At 48.3% G+C, this 19,327-nt stretch overlaps 1 protein-coding gene across 1 annotated transcript in view; it reads left to right on the plus strand.

Moving 5' to 3' along the window:
• Positions 1-9,264: 9,264 nt before the first annotated feature.
• LOC144145053 (uncharacterized) overlaps positions 9,265-19,327 on the plus strand; it is a 171,172-nt gene continuing 161,109 nt past the window's right edge. The window contains exons 1-3 of the mRNA XM_077676560.1: positions 9,265-9,283; positions 10,205-10,507; positions 13,351-13,494. Of these exons, the coding sequence (XP_077532686.1) occupies positions 9,265-9,283; positions 10,205-10,507; positions 13,351-13,494 (466 nt within the window). The remainder of the gene's footprint in view (positions 9,284-10,204; positions 10,508-13,350; positions 13,495-19,327) is intronic.

Genomic DNA, 19,327 nt, shown 5'->3' on the forward strand with positions numbered 1-19,327 from the left:
AATTCCCACGTAGACACTCCGCCTTCAGTTTCGCCACGGTACGGGGAGATACTCCGGTGTCCTCGCTCACAACACTCAGTACTTCCTGCACAGATTTCGGCGGGGAACGCATCCTGGTATGGGCGCACACAATTGCAATTACTTGCTTGGCGTTCTTTGACAACTTTGATGTGCAAACCCTCGAAAAAATGCGTTCAGAAGACGTGGTCGAAGCCCGAGAGCTGGACGCCATTTTTTCAACGCTGCATCAAATAGTAAACAAAAAACGGCGTTCAAGGTTGCGCGGAGAGCGAAAACCTGATACGAAAGCGACAAACATAAAATACAAACTCGCATTTTCGATCGTTTGTCCGGCAACACGGGCGTTTTTTTGTCAAAGTGATGATAAATATTTATGCTTTAATGTTGCCGGCGAAGCATTTATTGTTTCTGGCTCACCGCAAGTAACCCACTACTTTTGATCGCGGAAGCACACAGCGCAAACAAGAGCGCTAGCTTTGACAGCGTTGCACTTGATGTATGAAACGGAGTTTAGCGTCTGGGGCGAATTCACAATGTTTTAAGTGCGAATGCACTTTATAAGCGACCCCAAACCATCCACCGCCGGCGGCGGCGGCGGCGGCGTCCGCAGTGCTCCTCTATATTTAAAAAAGAAACAGCATCCGGCGCCAGGTTTCGATCCGAGGACTTTGCGGCCGCAGCGCGACGCTCTACCGACCAAGCCACGGACGCGACGCTGATATCAGTGTTAGTGACGCGCCTTATATCTTTAACGCATTCAAACTACGTCGTCAGCGGCGTGCGTTGGCGACTCAGCGGCGTTATAGCGGCTTGATAACTGCGTGGTGTACACGTGATACTACAAACCCGATGGAAGAGATGGAAGAGAAGGCGGCGAGGCGGTGGGCTGCGGGGGCCGAGCGCAAGCGCCGCAAGCGGGCCGACAACCGTGCATTCGCACTTTCACATTCTCCCCCTCGGGGAAATGCGGGGGAATTTTTTTGTTCACGGCAGAACGCAAACTTTGTTTTGACCTGTTTGTCATTTTGGTGTAGATTTTGTTCTTTTTTTTAATTAGTAATAACAATCAAACCTTGCCGTGCGCAAAGCCGGCAATAGGAAAAAACAGCAGCTGGCGGAAACCGCGCGTCGCCCTCGCCACCTTCGGGAATTTTTTTTCGCCAAGTACGCATGCTAGAGAAAAAGGGATTGCAGTTTTAAGCTATTCTCTGTGTTGCGCAAATTCATAAAATACGGGAAAAAACAAAACACACGCATGTTTGTTCTCTCGTGGAATCACCCTGTAGGCGAGCCTTGGAAGACACAGTTAAGTTTCAGTTTGATTTAGGTTGATAACAGGTTGATTTATTTGCATATTTGCGGTGCAAGTAATCTGTTCACACGCATGGAGGTGGCCGTCGTCTTCTTCGCGGCGAGTGGTAGATTAAAGTCACCCTAAGCATTGTAGTCTTCCACCCGCTCTTATTCATCGACTCGAGGCAGCGGTGGCGGGATCTGGAGGCCGTCTCGGGAAGGATTGACACACTTGTAGCTATGCCTCCAATTATCCATAATAGCTTCTACAGAATGCGGTGGCCGCGGTCACCTCTCCCAAGCAGGGTGTCTTTTCATCTTGAACAATAGCCTGGAGTGTTTTTGTTACCAGCGAGGGAACCCTTGACGACAGCGGTAGAGTTGTTTTTGCTGAAGTCACTGCGCGAGCCGGGGACTCGGCGGTTGCCGCGAGGCGGGCGCTCACGTGCGCTCGGCATTTTCTCCCTCTTCCAGGTTTTTGCAGTTGATCTTTGCTAAAGCCACTCCGCGTGCTGAGAATGCTCTGCGATCGCTGCAAAGCACGCCCTCAGGAGCGCTCGGCCATTCCTTGGCATTCTCTTCTGCAACGGCGAACTTACGCCGCTTGCAACAGCTCCGCTGCAAAACTGGCCGCAGGTGTAAGCAATAAATAAAACAGACGTGGGATTTTATGGGATCCGAACCAGGGTCTGCGAAAGTTGCAGCCTCAAGAGAAAACATGGTACTATCTCCGCATTTCGTTTTGCTTTCTTTCAAGCACTAATTCAATAGTTGACTGACTGACTGACTGACTGACTGACTGGCTGGCTGGCTGGCTGACTGACTGACTGACTGACTGACTGACTGACTGACTGACTGACTGACTGACTGACTGACTGACAGACAGACAGACAGACAGACAGACAGACAGACAGACAGACAGACAGACAGACAGACAGACAGACAGACAGACAGACAGACAGACAGACAGACAGACAGACAGACTTTATTGAGAAATGGGAGGAGGAGCGAAGGGGTAGGGGATACAATGGTGAGGAATTCATGGGTGGCACCCTCTCTGCACGGCCCCAGTGGAAACTGCTCCGGCCTTCGCTCTCGCCAGCACGTTGAGGTGCTCCTGTAGAGATGTGGTTGTCGGAGCGGCCTCAAAGTAGCCAGTCTGGTAAGCTGCATTGAGGTGTTGCTAAGCCTATTCCCCGTATGATAGGGCAGGATTGTGTGGCGTGGAACAGCGTGGCTGTATCTCCGCATGTCTTGCAGCATTCGACAAAGTCCGGATGTTGGTGTCGCAGCAGCTTGAAGCATCTGGATTTGTGTAAGCAGGTATTCCTGCGAAGTTGCCGCAAGATTTGCGCTTCCAATGTCGTGAGGGCTTTTTGTGGAGGCGGGAAAGCAACTACCCCACGTTAGACAGAGCTAGAACTAATGCTGTTGTCGTTGTTGTTTCTATCTTCGTGGCACATACCGTAAAGTTTCGAAGGAACGTCCTATGCCGATACATTGCCCACCGGCTTTTAGGGGTGAAATATTGAATTTACTAAAAGCCCGAAAGATCACCCACCCCGTAAAATCGATTGCTTTAGCACCCATGGTGAACAAAACAAACGTGAACCATCTGTTTATGTGTCGATGCGGTCACTTATTTGGCTTTTCCGATCGTGACCCGAAAGTTAGCCAATCTCGGTTTTTTTTTTATATCTTCAAATTTGATTGACGGTGTGGCAACTTTTTTTTCTGGTTCCTCGCACCTCACCCGAAATTTCACCATTTCGTATGTTTAACTTGACATCACTGTATTTTGGGTGTGCGTCCTTTTGGAACTTAAAGGTGTACACCTGGGTCTCGGCCAGGAAACGAGAGCTTTGAGAGGTAAAGTTGACGCTTGATTGATTGTAGCGTTTAACGCGCCGACGCAACGCAGGCGATGAGGCGCGCCGTAGTGGAGGGCTCCGGATTAATTTTGACCACCTGGGGATCTTTATCGTGCGCCGAAATCTCGTACACACAGGCGTTTTTGCTTTTCGCCTCCATCAAAAAAGCGGCCGCCGCGGCAGGGAATCGAGCCCGCGACCTCGTGCTCAGCAGCGCAACGCCTTAGCCACTGAGCCACCGCGGCCGGTAAAAGTTGACGCTTGTTAATGTTCACAAAGCTATACATTTTTCTCGTAAATCTTCTGCGATTGTGCCTGCCGCGTGATATCTGAACGTGATTGCACGTGAGCGCGACAGGTGCTCCTATGCAGCAATAAAGAAGCCTGTTAGAGTAATACGCGCCAAAAACGTATAGAAAGCAAAGCGAACAGGTCCTTGTACTATGTGAAATGGCATTACTAGGTGATGAGAATGGCAAGACTTCCTTCTTCAATTCGGGAAACCAGACTGAAGTGCATTGAAACATTTCGTGTCCCCAAGGCATCCGCGTCATCTTTTGGGACCTTTTGTTTCGTAAGTCCTTGACGCAGCTCGAGCGTTTTTAGTGTATTCTTTAGTCTCGCCTGTTTTCAGCACCGCTTATAACGTCTTCGAAATATTGTAGGTTGGTGTGACGTCACAAAGGCGCTTAGAACTAGTTTTACACACTATTTCAAGCACTCCCGAACACAGAGGCCGCAAACTTTCCTATGTTCTGCTCGCGCAAACCTGTTCCCCTCGTGCGCACGAATAAGGTACGCAAACCGCCCCGTCCTGGTTTCTTTTATTGGTGAAAAAATCACCGACAGAGCGTTTCACTTAATCTCCAACCCTCTTACTATCCATAAAATGGTAAGTGCACGAACAACATTTTAGGATCGGGGTGCAAATACTCGACGTTTCAATCTACACGAACGAGGTCCCTCCGCTTAGGGCTACAAGTGGGGTAACACGAACAAAATCTAACGCGTTGTATAGACGAGTCTGAGAGGATTTGCGGGGTGTCTTGTGTGCCCGTTTGTCCAATTGTTGTTGTAGTCGTACAGTACGTACGAAAACGAATTTTTTTTTATCTATAAACAGGGAGAGAGCGAGCGCCGAGCCGGCAGTCTTACATGCCAAGCCTATGAATGCAAACAGCGCTGCTGGCCAGGGAAGTTACGAGAGGCAATAATCTAGGCAACGACGTCAACCTTGAACCTGAGCTTCTTTTAACACGGCGCACGTGCTCTCACAAAAACAGTTGCTATGTCGACCGGGAGCAGCCACTCAGGTACCGGTGGAATTTCATGCCTTGATTATTGTTCAGTTATTTCCTAGTTTTAAGTGCCAGATCTATTTTGTTGGCCACATTTAGGGCGAATGTGTTGGCTTAGATTTCCAGAGATATCCATAATTGTGCTTCAAAAATGACCACACACAAGTTGCCACCTTGTTGACTTGAATTGTTTTCTTTACAATCAGCAGCAATTCTGTGTGGTGTTTGATCCCACCATTTTAATGATTTTTCCCTGTTTCATCACTAGAAAACGACGTCTGTGCTTACAGAAGGAGCAACAAGAGCAGATTGCCTGACAGTAATTGTTATAGTTGCTGCGTTGTCAGATAGATGGAGAATGAAAACCCTCTTAGTCAGCAGCAATGATCCGCACGATTTACTAATCAGGGACAAAACGATCGTTATTCAAAGATTAGCCTCGCAACTTTAATTTAGTGCCGGAATAGGTGCACACGCAATAGCTGGTAAAAACGTCTGTTGAGCCCTACACCATTTCCGCTGCGCTGAAGCCGAGGTCTTCCTTCACCGTTGAGCGTAGGCCAAGACGAACGAGCGAGAGCTTTTCCACCCAGTGCTGGCGATCTAGTTTCGCTGTAAGTGCTGCTTTGAGTTGCCTGTGCAAGCGCTCAACCATTCCGTTGCTGGCGGGGTGGTAGGCGGTTTGATGTTGCAGCCTCGTGCCGAGGAGGGTCGAAAGCGCGGAAAAAAGATTGCTCTGGAATTGCCGTCCCCGGTCAGTTGTTATGCGGGCGGGGCAGCCAAAGCGGGAAACCCATGTCTGAATAAAGGTCGGCACGATGGTCTCAGCTGATATGCCCGCAAAGGGTACAGCTTCGGGCCATCGGCTGTATCTGTCGATGCATGTGAGCAGGTACCTGAAACCTTGGCAGGGCGGTAGCGGTCCCACCAGGTCGAGGTGAACATGGTAAAACCGCGACTCAGGAGTCGGAAATTCCTGTAGTGCAGCCCGAGGTGGCGAGTCACCTTCACTTGCTGACACGTTCACACGTCTGAGCCCAACGTCGCACGTCCGCATTGACTCCGGGCCAAGCGAAGCGTTCTGTTATCAGCCGCTGGGTGGCCCGGACACCTGGGTGGCTGCTGGAGTGGAAAGTGTTGAATACCACTCGGCAAAAATTCAGTGGGATGAAAGGTCGTGGGGTTGCCTGGGAGGTATCGCAGGTTATCATGCCCTGGACGTAGAGAAGTGCAACCTCCGAAAGCACGAGTGAAGATCCCCCACCTTTCAGTCTCGTTAACTCAGTGTCCTCCCGCATAGCCGCGGCCATCGCCTCGAAGTCCAGGACTTTTGTGCCGGAAGCGTTGACGCGAGACAAGGCGTCGGCTGCTTGGTTTTCGAACCCGGGAACGTGTCGGATGCCCGTAGAAAACTCGGAGATGAATGAGAGCTCACGAATTTCCCGTTCTGAGTAGGAGGAACTGTTGTTGAATACGTAGGTGAGGGGCTTGTGGTATGTCAAGATGTAGAACTCACGACCTTCGAGGAGGTAGCGAAAATGCTTACTCGAACAATAGATTGCAAGCATCTCCCTTCCAAAAGTGCTGTACCGTACTTCTGCAGGCTTCAGGCGTTTCGAAAAGAAGCCTAGTGGCTTCCACTGTGCACCCTCCTATTGCTGCAGCACTGTTCCGAGCGATGTGGAGGAGGCGTCCACCATGAGGCGTGTGGGAGCGTCAGGCAGTGGATGAAGGAGAAGGGGCCGCGACCAGCTCGTCCTTAGCCTTCTGGAAAGCCTTCTGGTGTTCGTAAGGCCAACAAAATTCTGGTGCCTTTTGGTCGACTCGGCGCAGCCGGTCGATCCATGGTTGGAGTACTCGAGCACAAGACGGAATGAACCGCCGGTGGAAGTTTAAGAGCCCGATGAACTCTCTCAGCTTGCGGAAAGATGTTGGAGCAGGAAACTTCTTGACGGATTCCCCCCTCGAGTCCAATGGCATAAGGCCTTCAGCAGTGATGTGGTGTCCGATGAAGTTGAGAGCCTCGACACCAAACACGCACTTTTGAGGTTTCAACACCAAACGGTGCTCATCCAGACGCTGAAAGAGCTGGCGGAGGTGTTGTTCGTGCTTGGTAGGAGTTCTGCTGGCCACCAAAATGTCATCCAGGTAGACAAAGACGAAATGAAGACCCCGGGTGACCTCATTCATGAACCCTTGAAAGGTCTGTGCTGCATTTCAAGTCGTAGGTCATACGGACAAACTCAAACAGTCAGAATGGAGTTGTTATGGCTGTTTTTGGTATGTCCTCCGGTTCGACGTGGATTTGGTGGTATGCCGCTACTGGGTCGATCTTGCTGTATATTTTGTACCTGCCAGCCGCGCACTAAAACGCGAATGTGTGGCAGAGGATACTGGTCCGGCGTTGTCGAAGTGTTCAAGGCTCTGTGGTCACCACACGGGCGCCGGTTGTCCCCGTCGTCTTTAGGCACCATGTGCAGCGGTGATGAATGGTTGCTAGACGAAGGGCGAATAATTTCTAGCTGCAGCATTTGCTCGAACTCCCTGCGTGCAGCTTGAAGCCTGTTGCTGGACAGCCGTCGTGGCCGCGCGGTGACTGGCGGCCCGATGGTGACGATGTAGTGAGTTATGTTATGTTGCACCGGCTGTTCCGTGTTGTGGGGCTTGGTGAAAGAAGGAAATTCGGCCAGGATGTGATGGTAGGCAGATACTGGCTGGAAGGCGCAGATACCAGATGAGCAGATGTTTGACTCCAAACCACGTACTTTGAGAGATGTGTTGTTATCCTTGAGGCAACGGTCACGTACGCTCACATCCAGGTTGAAGTGGCTGAGAAAGTCTCCTCCGAGTATGGCGAAATTAACCACCGCTACCACGAAGACCCAGCGAAACAGACGCCTGAGCCCGACGCCTATTGTCAGAGAGCGGAAGCCGTACGTAGCGATGGGAGTGTTGTTCACCGCCTGCAGCGACGATATGTTCTTGCTACGTCGGCGATGCTCGGGGGTTGCCGGGAAAATAGAGATTTCGGTTCCCGTGTCGACTAGCAGGCGCGAGTTGCTTACGCGGTCGACTACGAAGAACAGGCCGGCTGGGTGGAGGGCCGATGTCGTAAGCCACCGTTAACGACTGGCCGGAGCGTTTCCCGGAAACAAAGCAAGGTTGATTTCAGCGGCTAGCACCCGTGCCGAAACGACGGTGGTACCAGCAAACTCCGTCCTGTCTATCTCGTGACTGGCTTCTCAGGCAAGAGCTTGGCTGTCTTGAAGGGGATCGGTTGCGTCGTTGCTCGCCTTGTTGGGAAGCGCCAGACAGCAAAAGTTGCATCATGGTCTCGGTAAGTTGTTGCATTTTCTCCTCAAGGCGCGACAGTCGATCTGGTTGTTCGTGTGCTCTTGCAGCAGCTAGGGGCGCGAATGTTGGAGTAGAGTGTTCCGTGATGCGATCGGCAAGTTGCGCCAGTCGTTCATGGGACGTCTCATCTGAACCCGCGAAAACCACGTGCACCGACTGCGGCAGCCGTTGCAGAAAAACTTCACGAAGAAGTGGGAGCTGGCCGTCCTGACGCGCGTGCACACCGAGTAGTTGCCGCATCCGGTGCTGCAGTTTGGAAGTTCGTTGGTCGCCCAGCTCTTCCCGACATAAGAGCTGCTGCAGTCTGCTTTCTTCAGGTGCCTCGAGGCCGTCCAGCACCGTCTTCTGGAGGGTGTCGTATTCCCCTTGGGGGGGGGGGGGGGGCGGGGTTAAACCAAAATGTCGTCGATAGCGTCGGCGATTTCTGGGGGTAGGGCTGCGACGACGTAAAGGTACTTCGTCGACTGCGAGGTGATGTGCCGTAGCTGAAAACGGACCTCCACTTGGCTGAAACAAACTCTTGGATTTTTAGGCCAAAATTTTGGTAGCTTCAGTTCTGTGGCGAGGACTGCAGGCGTGGAAAAAGCAGTGTTGTCGTCGGAGCTCATCGTGGCGTGTTTGTTGGAGCGCTGTTCGGGTCACCAATTTTGTAGCAGCCCGGAATGTCGGCTGCTGAAGGAGGCGAGAAAGCAGACGTAGAGGTGGTTTGCAGTTTCAAGACAAGACTGTTTATTTTCAAAAGATGCGTACACTGAGAGCGTCCTCCGACGAGGGAAAGAAGGGGAACCCCCGCGTCCTTCAAAAGAGAGAGAGGAAAAAAGGCCCCCAAGTGAGCAGATGGCAACGGCGCCAGGAGTAATGCCAGGAGTCGGCTGTACAAGTTATGCCTCCCCCGACGGCGACCGTTGAAGAGGGCGGGGGAATGACCCCCGACGTAAGCAGGCGGCGCCGTCGCCAATACGCGTCTTCCACAAAGGCGCACTCAAGCCGGCGGCAGACCGGAGAGCAAGGAAAAGCCCCGTCTCGCGGAAGCCGCTTGCGCTGGGGTGCCGAGCGGCTACCGCTACCATGCAAATAGACGAGTTTCGTGCACATGACTTGGCTCCATCGATTTTCAGAGAACAGATGACAGTACTGTTTTTCAGTTGTCTCAGTAAATCATCGCAATGTCGGTCGTGGTTCCTGTGAATTTTGTGTGCTGCCGCGTAACATTTTTACACACTGCACCGGTCACATTGCCGCGGCGTAGACGGGGCCGGCTTCCCAATCTGGGGTTCAACGGTAATGTCGTAGAACTAAGGGAACTGGTGCAGGCAGCATCATGATTGCCCATATTCTAGGAAGAAGGATAGGAATAGGGCACATATTTTTGTACGGGTGGCTGACGGGACACTACACGAATTCCCAAGAAACGTATCGCTCACGAAATGGCTGATACGTTTGACGGTAACTTGCCTCCACCGTTCAATGACAGCTTTTAATACAATAGAGAGTTTTAGCTGACCGTTTTCGACGCTCCGCTCGGGTATCGGCGGCCCGCTCAGCGCAACCGGAGCCAATGCCGTTCGCGGCCAAGCGCGCTACGCATGCGCAATGGCGCTTCCGCTTGCTGCGGAAGCGGACTGTCAGCGGAGCGGACCGTGAAAGACGGTCAGCTAAAGCTCCCTAATACCGTGACTTCAGCTGCCCTTTCTCACTCTGTGCTTACTGTTTCTGGCAAGTCTTCATTCCTTTGAGTGGAATATCACACTATTGTGCAAACACTAGTAGTTACGAAGATTCCCTTCCGATATACATACGGCCAGCGTGAAATGTAACTTGGGGTAGGGGGGGGGGGGGGCGGGGCACTTTTCTCTCTGTGACCAGTGGGTGTGTTACTGGTTGCGTCGTTTCTTTTGTCAATTCCCAAAGAATCGTTCAATATACGGCCGCCTGTTGCGGAGGCGCAAGGGGTTGCGCAGAAAACAGGGGCTTTCGTGGCATTTACCAAAGAAGCCCCGGAGCCGATATAGACGCGGAGTTCTTCCAGGCATTGACTAGGTATCCCTGTAGCTCGGCGTAGTATTTGTGGTCTAGTCCCCCGAAACAAAAACAAAAAAAATGTGAGTGATGGCTTCTAGTCTAGTATCAACAATTCGGTCAGATGGCTCGTGAAGAATGGACAATGTTTTTGTGATTTTTTCAGACTAAGGCGAATGCGTCCTAGTTTCTGGGGTGCGATTTGTGTGAAGAAAAGGGGAAGGTTTAGTGCCATTACGTTTAACCGCTAGTATCTACGACAAAAAGGAAATAAGAGATCCATAGCATTGGCGACTGTGTTCATTATTCTTTTTTTGCGAGCGTATACCCTGTTGTCTTTTTTACAAGGGTCGACATTTGGCATTGAAGAGCCTGCGCCGAAACCACAGCCTCTCAGCACTTCGTCCAATGACGCCACTTCAAATGCCGATGTCAATTCTGGCGTCTCTGATGGCCGCGGCTCGCCCGCCGCAATCGCTCTGGACAAAGAGTGGATTCTCGCGGTTGTCTTGGGTGCTGCAGTGCTGTTCACGCAGATTCTGCTCGTCACGTCAGGTGTCCTCTACGTGCACTTCATAAAAGAGTTCGGCGCAAGCCGTGCCGAAGCCTTCTGGCCTACGAATCTGAAAATCATGGTGTTTTCATGCACAGGTGCGGATTCACGCTATTTCGTCAAAATGTTGGTTGGTGGACATGCCTATATATATGGAATGAATATGAATATAATAATATCCGGTTTCTCGTAATACAAGTCATCACAAAACTAAATGGGCCACTCACCCGTATTTTACAGTTGCAGCATACAGGGCTTCGGCCATGCACCACTCTACACCACGCCTAGTAATAGTGCAAACGACACGTAACAAAACCAGAGGAAGCCGCGAACACCGCGCTGTGTCCTTTTATCTTTTTCCACGTGCTCTTTGCGCTGGTACTAGGCATTATGTATAGACTCACCCAATCGTCCGTTTTAGCCACTCTACACAACGAGGTTAGGCCTATTGCAGTGAAAAATATTTTACGATTTATGGAGAAGAGCCAAGAGAGATGCAAATCGTTTCATTCTTGTATACCAAGATGCAATAACAGGTTGACAAGTAATACTACCAATTAATAATTAATTAATTATATTATATTACCAATTAATCGGGGAATTATAATTAATTCACAATTAATACCACTGTCATAGATTAGGGTGCTATAATACCACCCTCTCTTAACTCCTATTGGGGGAATTCCTTTAAATTGGAGGCGATATGCGTAGAGTCGGAAAAAATAAGGTTGGTGAAGCAAATGGCAGTATTGCTGTTACTGTCAGTCTTAGCGGCAGCTTTAAAAGACGCTACTTTAAAAGGCAGTTAACGTCTAGTTTGTTATAAAGTAATCCCTACCACTGAAATACAAGGGCCAATAAACTCGCACCAGGAAAAAAATTACGCCCATCTCCCCTCGCGGGAACCCTGGTGTGATGCAACGCATCTCATGGGTGGTTCCAGTGGCGTTTTCCATCGTATTGATTACGCTTATAGCAGGGATTCTCACGCGAAGAGGAAGTGGGCGGACAACCGTCGACTGAGACCGCCGGAGCGCGACCGCACGGCATGCCGCTTTATATTCACAGCACCCGAAGGAGAGGAGAGCGCGGAGAGAAAGAGTACTGCACATGTGCAGCGCGCGCAGCGCGCGCAGAGCCGAGCACAGCGCCGCCCACCGGCGCCTAGCAACGGAGTGAGAGCACGCTGCGCCAACCCGCAGCTGGTTGGCAGAGAGTGTTCGCTATCGGAGAGAGGAGAGGAGGAGAGGCGCAGCTGTGCGGACAACGCCGGACAGAAGCAGGAAGGACAGGGGGGCGAGCATGAGATGCGTTGCATCTAAAAGGTGCTGAGCTCGAGCACTCACTAACAACGGCCTCCTATTAAAACTTTAGGCACAAGGGTAAAATATGCTGAAGCATTGATGCTCCAACAAACAAAAATTTGACAGGTGAGACAAATCAACACGACCACAAAGCAATAAACTCTATGGCCGCATACCTGTTCGCTTCTTTATAAAAGTGAGAGCTGCATTTCACACGCCACGTAAGGTACGCTCCTCACCAAATAGCATTTTGCTGAACTTATACAATCTCAACTTACAAAACTCCCATGTACAGGGCACTTATATACTCTTTCTTCTACTTAAAAAAGTGCCCTGGTCAAAAACGCAAATATTCTCAATGCATCCGTTGCATACATATTTCTGTGGAGCCCTTGTATTGCTTGTAACCGTGTTTCTTCAAGTAGGCATCCATAGTGCAGGGCTCCTGTGTGCAAAATGTTGATTTTACGCAACAGTTTTACTAATACATGAAGTGGCCGTCGGTGTGCGATAATGGAGAGCAGTAATGCCTACAACAATTTCTCGACTAGTTAGAACTCCCTTTATTTTAAACTATATTTGAGACAGCTGAAGTGTGTTGTTTCTTGTCGGTTATAAGACGTGTAGGATATCTCACATAATCCCTTGAGGTAGAAAAAAAAAATAACTGCAAATTTACCACCACGAACCCTGCTGGAGAACACAATTTACCTGTCTGAGTAAATAAATATCATTCATACCTGTAGTAGGCTTGAGCGGAATGTTTTGATGCCGATATTTTTTTCATGGTAAAACTCTTCAAGAAAAGTATTGCTAACGAAGTCACACGTTTTAAATGCAGAGCATTTCTTAGCCTCGCCTCTTCCTGCGTCGGACGGCGTCCACAGCTCCGCGTCCGCAGCAGGTGCGCCTCTCCTCTTTCCCTCCTCTCTCTCAAAAGCAGCTGGCGCGCGCATGCGTCGTAGTCAGCCCGTTCGCTCCGTCGCGGTCTCGGCGTAACAGGTGCGTGATAGCAGCGGGGTGTGGCGTGGAAGGGCGCGCGCTGCTTGCGTATACGCGCTCTCCCCCCCTACTGCTCTCCATCTACTGCGCGCGTTGCAAATATAAAGCGGCTAGCGGTCGCTCGTGCTTCAGTCACTGCGTTGCTCCTTCCTTCCTTGGTTGATGCTCGCTCCCACGTTTACCCGTGTCTGCTACTTCAGCATCACGGAAGAAGCGATGGAAGCAACACTGCCTTCAACCAGTACTGAGGCCCCAATGCTCTGCATTTACTCGTGTTCCCCTCGCGGGAAGGCGCGGGAATTTTTTGCTAAAAATACCTTTTCCGCTACTCTTACGGCCATTCCGCGCAAAATATCAGATTATCTGACGACGAAGACCCTTTTGAGTCGTTTAGAAACCTTCGATGCTTGATCTTCATAGAGTGAGTTTTTTATATTTGTTTCAGGCATCCGCAAGCATATACTGCAGTTGCGTAGAGTATCAGAAAGGTGCTTTTAGTTAGGGTAAAATTATATAAATGCTAATGGGCAGGTGCAAAGTGATCATAAAAACAGGAATTCAGGAAGTTGAAAATCTCTATGTAGCTGTTAACGAAACTATTGGTTCAGTAATCCAGCATCCTTGTGTATTTCTAGGTCTTCTGGTGTCGCTACTGCAAAAACATCTGAGCATGTTTCAGATTGTATTCTTGGGGAGCGTTCTTGTTTGGATCAACCCCATGATATGCGCATTTGCACCGAACATGGTTTTCATCACCGTCTTTTTGGGCGGCTTTCAAGGTAAGCTTTGTGCATTCAACTGTATTTTGATGTACAGACCTATTCAAAAGCTACTTTTGTAAATTTTCGTTTTTATTACTGGTAATGTTTGTCCGTGGAACAAAAATCAGAGGGAAGTAACACTGTTCTTTTAGGGGCGAAGCTCCTTAAGGCGTGGGTCTGTCCATCCTCGACGTATGTATGTAGCCACCTCTAGTTTAGTTCTTGGATTGTTTACTAGATGGCGTGGCTACCTCTAGTTTAGTTCTTGGATTGTTCACTAGATGGCGGTATTTGTATATGATGAAAAGATGCGCTTGGATTGTTTACTAGATGGCGTGGCTACCTCTAGTTTAGTTCTTGGATTGTTTACTAGATGGCGGGGAGCGTTGTAATAAAATCCGTTCGCTGTTGGCGCGCGCTCGGAGTCGCCCGATGGATAAGGCTGCAGATGTGCGAGCCCGCGAGGCAGAAGCGCTCCGTGAAGCTGCGCGACGCCGCCACCAAGATCCTGCCGTACGAGAGCGGGAGGCCGAAGCGTGTCGTCTGGCTGCGCGACGACGCCGCCAAGATCCCAGCGTTCGAGAACGAGAGGCCCAAGCGTCACGGCAACGGCGCGAGGACCCTGCCGTACGCGAAGCGGCACGGCTGCGGCGCGAAGAGGATCTCCAAAACGTCAGAGAACGGGAAGCGGCGAGAAAGCGCGCGTATCGGCAGGCAGACCCCGATGCAGTGAGAGCTCGTGAGGCGTCTGCAAAACGCATCAGGCGAGCTCAGCCCCAAGGTGCCGACGCGCGGTTTAAGCGAGACTTTCTAGACGTTACGTTCGGACACAGATGTAGTGGGCGAACTTTCACTGAAGAGTCACGGTTTTACCGATGATTTCCCCTCAGGAGCTTCGCCCACTCATCATCATTCACCCCGTGGATATGCTGTGAATTTTTTTTTTTCTTGGGAGGGGGGGGTGGGTAATATTAAGTGCTATTTTTAAAACCACCGGAATGAGAAACATACACTTTATTTATTTTCTGTTGATTACAAAAAAAAAACTGGTTTTGTTTGCACTGTTACTAAAGGCGAGGGCAAAACAGGTGTGTATAAACCCAACTGGGAAGACGGCGTTCTTCGTAGTTTTTACACCCGCAATGTGTTAAGCCGCGTGGTATATATCTTACGTTTTCTATTCTACATGAAGTACCTTCAGCCATCGATTATCCTTTCCTCCACTAGTTTTTCTTTGCTTGAACAAACTGAAAATAATTGCCCCTTTTTTCAGTACGAATCGAACCGAAGCCCTCCTATATTCAAGGAGAGAGTAACCGCTTCTTGAGTGTTATCTGCATATCTGCGCAGCTTTTAGAGCAGTTAATTTAATGAGTTTCTATAAAACCCAGCAGGATAAGGCAGTATTTATTCACGATATGTGGAATTTGCATCAACTTTTGCCAGCAGCCATAAATGGATCGGTTGTTGGGTATATATAGTTACTAATTTGAAGATATAACCTTCCCCAGAACTAACGTAGAATTTATTGGTGTGGTGACCTACTACTGTACATGCGGTGGAGCAAATACTAGGCAACACTAACAAACATCGGATCAGCCGGATTTATCCTATTAAAGCCCGTTAAAATTAGTTGCGTAGCTGAAACAATGTCTCGCCATTTGGCTCGCATTCTCAAACTTATGTTAGAACTGGCATATTTTTTCACGACCACACAAAAAAAAAAGAGTGTGCTCCGTTCACAAACTAGGAAGGGAGAGTAATATAAAATGAAAGCCATTCCACTCAATGTCTACGCTGTCGGAAGTGCAGAGCAGTGATTCGCCATAATGGGCTGTACCGCCGTTATCAGATCACTGCTACCACCCAACCCCAATCAAATTTCCCGCCTCCGCAGTGCTGGCGCACCCCCTGCCTGAAACTGCGCCCGCGGCAGTTCTGTTTCTTTTTGTGCTTGTTTTTCCTCCCGCACGTGCCAGCGTTGCACTGCCACTTTTTTTTTTTTTTTCGCTTACTGTCGTAAAACCCAACCCAACGAGCGTTTATATCTAAATGAATTGGGGCGCTGCCGGTTAATTACATATATTTTACCTCAAATGTAACTACAGTTTTATTTCCAAGAAACAACGGGGAGATGTATGACAAGCGCCAGCGGTTCACGAGTTTCGAAGCGCTTGGCTTTCGAAGCCTCTGGGTTAGGCCGCAACGACAGCGGCTACGACGGAGCGCCGGCTTTTCTTGGGTTCAGCGAGGGAGCTACGACGACAAGGAGCGGCCCGAAAGTGCTCGCACTTAAAAAGTTTTAGACCAATATCTCTTTTACTTCCGTTGTATAATCTTTCACAGCACGTTATAACTATTATGCTGGCTGAGTTCGTTGAGATATTTAAAGTTTAGGGGATGTAAAGTAAGGTTTCTGAAAAAAAATAACGCCTGCATTTGTCATGGATCATAGCACTACTGTAGAGAACACATGAAATATTTAGCAATATTGAGGAAAACCTGTATGCACTTGGTCTCTTTCTGGATTTGAGAAGAGCATTCGAATCAGTGAATCATGAAATTCCAGTAAAAAAAAAACTGGCCGCGTATCTGCTCCTTTCGTTGCAGACTGTCAAGTCAAAGTTGCAGACTGTCAAATGTCGATGAAAGAATGTCGTCTTTCGTCAACGTTTGCCAAGTAAATGCCTCCCTTTGCTTTCCCGCTCACCTATCATGCCGTTCCTCTCCAGCCGCCCTCCCCCAAAGGTCAAAACGCTAGAATTTTGATCAAGTAAATTTAAATTAAGAGCGGTAAACTGCCCCAGGCGGGACTGCGTTCAACTGCCTCGATGCCGGGACTGTCGTACGGAGAGACGAACGTGAATCGAAGCTCCCTACTTCGAAGTTTATGGAACCACGTTGATCTTTCCCATGTACGTCCCAAGCGGAACGTGTAAACTATCTAGTGGAACCTTTCGTAGCTGTTGCGGTTTGATTTCTTAAAATGCCGCCAGAACCTATAGTTGCACGGGCGACAGCAGGCGACAGATTGATTTTTTTCTGAAGTTGATGTATTATTTCATTTGCTACCGTAGAAACGAACTTTTTATAAAGGAACACTGCAAAATATCACTTATGTATTGATTTTTTGCTTGATATTAGCGCAATGTTTTGTTCTTGTTCAAAAATGTTGACAAGTATGAACATTGCCAATGGACTTATACGTTTAGAGTTGGTTGTGGGTATCTAAACCTAGTGTGCAGCGTGTATTTCTTTTTGGCCGGCTGGCTGAATCGAGTCACAGACAGAAAGCGTGCCATGTATCCCCTGTTGTGGCGCGTTCGAAAAATGACCATACAGCATCTGCAGCATGAGCTTGTGGCGCTGGGTGAAGACTCTTTCCTCATGCCTTGGTCGACTCGCTTCATCAAGGTTGCCAATAACACCGTGCAATGGTGTATCGTGCTTTATTAATAAGGTGAAACTTGCGTGCTGAAGGGAGTTGTATGTTTGAGGCCAAGGCGCAGTTTAGGCAGCCTGGCTGAGCATGCCTCTCTGTACGGACATAGAACTGATGTGTGTGAACTCTTGTGGCTTTTATGTTCACTCCCGCGCATGAACTATGCTGTCCTGAGCCTCGTTCCACGAACATTATTCTAAGGAACCTTCGGTGCGGTGGTCTAGTTTTTTTACTGAACTTGTGTGATGTTCATTTCCTTTCCTCTGTGGCACATTGCGTAAATCCTGTGCCCTGTCAACCCGTGTCGTAGCTACCTACAGCGGGTCCTTGCTGAAACTAGTTTTTAATAAATTCTCTTTATGTGACAGACAGACAGACAGACAGACAGACAGACAGACAGACAGACAGACTTTCTGCGTTTAGGTAGCCCAAGAAAGACTATCGTATTGAAAAACAAACTTCATCATAGTAAAAAGTGTGGAATTTTATTAGACTTTTGAGAAGCTGTCTAAGTAATGGGTACTATTATGGGAGTTGGAGATTACCAGGCGATGAGGAGGAAGAGAGAACATGAGCTCTTGCATCCGCAGATAGTGCCAGCAGAGCGTGCACCAGTATCATCACCATTGTAAATTTCCACGTCATCACCATTAAGCGTTTCATCACGGAGTCTGACGGCGTGGTTCCGCGGTTTTGGCACAAAATCTCGCGGAGCGACCACCTCGTTGCAATCGAGCCACCAGGCCACCGAGCCGCCGGACAACCTGATGGAACACTTTATAGGCGATGACTTACAAATTTACAATGATGACACTAGCGCACGCTGTGCTGGCCGCGATCGGCGGACACAAGAGCGCACAGTCCCTTCTTCCTCCTTGTCGCCTGCTAGTATCCAACAGTGTGTCAATACATACACCAACGTACACTAAATACCAGATAGAAAACGCTGTTTTCTGATAGTCAATACTTTGTCGATTGCTATTTGACTTATATATTATTAACTTGTCGGTAGTGCATTATTCACCATGGTTCCTAATGTATGCAGATGACACAAATATGTTCTTACCATTAAACCAATTTTTGACCTGGAAATAACTGTGAACAACTGCCTATATACTCTTTCATATTTGCTATACACGAATAAACTTCTACGAAATGTAAGAAAAATAAACATGTAATATTTCAATAAGTTATAAACCACCAAATACCATTACAACGATACTATTCCAAAGCTTTCAAATACAGAAAGACGAAACCCGTAAATGTAGAACTGTGTTCAGAGCTAAGGAAAAGTTTTGGTTGCCTCTTTACAATCACTTCTCTTAACCCCTGTGGTTAAAACATCTGCTGTGTCGTACGCTATTGCACTTTTGACTTATTATATTGTTTCTCCGTATCAGGTACAACGTGCACTCAAAATTATACCGAGTCTATTGCAAAAAAAAAAAAGTACTACGAATTTTCTTATATCGCATCGGAAGGATACATGATTTAAACAAGGATGATTTTATTTTTAGGCTGTGGTTGGCATAAATTACTTAGTTATATTATTACAGACTGAAACAACCCTTAAGACATAAAATTTATACCTTATATACTCCTTATCCAGCGAGTCAGCACTGCCTCCGTGGTGGACTTTGAAAAACATCAAAGATAGGCACAAACTGCGGTAGACCACATTCTGGGTTTTCGATACCACTGTTCCTAAACAGAATTTATGAACAGCTTTACTCTAGGGATCGGTTGTCTGATAACTTCAATGCTCAGACTCACTATATATATATATATATATATATATATATATATATATATATATATATATATATATATATATATATATATATATGCTGTGTCTTATATGTTTGCAGTGCATAACTGTAAAAGTTTGGTTTTTTGCTTCAAAGCAATAAATGGCCCTTTAAAATTGTATTTAGATATTTATTCTGCACCAGTATAGGTGGGCCTATGACGAAGTCTTCATTCCCGCCCCCACCCCTACCGTCACGTTCTAAGTACATTTTTTCATGTGTGTGGGTGTGACCTACACATTGGGAAATTGCATTATTTTGAGTTCAATTGAGTTCATTGCCGAGCGCACTGTACTGCCCGGAATTCGGCTTGAAGCAAGAGCATTTGTCAGTCCGTGGCAGTTAGCTCTGGATTCACTTTCCACTGAAGGAAAAAAATCAGCAGCTTTAAAATTTGAAAGTAAATGAAAAGCAGCGTACAATTTCTCAAAGAAGATCCAAATAAAATGTAAAGAATACGCGCGGCCAAAAAATGTATAAATAAACGATCACGTCAGTAACGCAAGGTTCTAGTGGTTTGCGGATTCATTCAAAGTTCTATTCAGTTCGTCTTTCTGTCTCGGTGCATTCGTCTGGTTAGCCCACGCATTTGAAACTGTAT

The sequence above is a fragment of the Haemaphysalis longicornis genome, unplaced genomic scaffold (assembly GCF_048455015.1).
Source record: "Haemaphysalis longicornis isolate Haplotype H1 unplaced genomic scaffold, Haemaphysalis longicornis Haplotype H1 scaffold_7, whole genome shotgun sequence".
NCBI lineage: Eukaryota > Metazoa > Arthropoda > Arachnida > Ixodida > Ixodidae > Haemaphysalis > Haemaphysalis longicornis.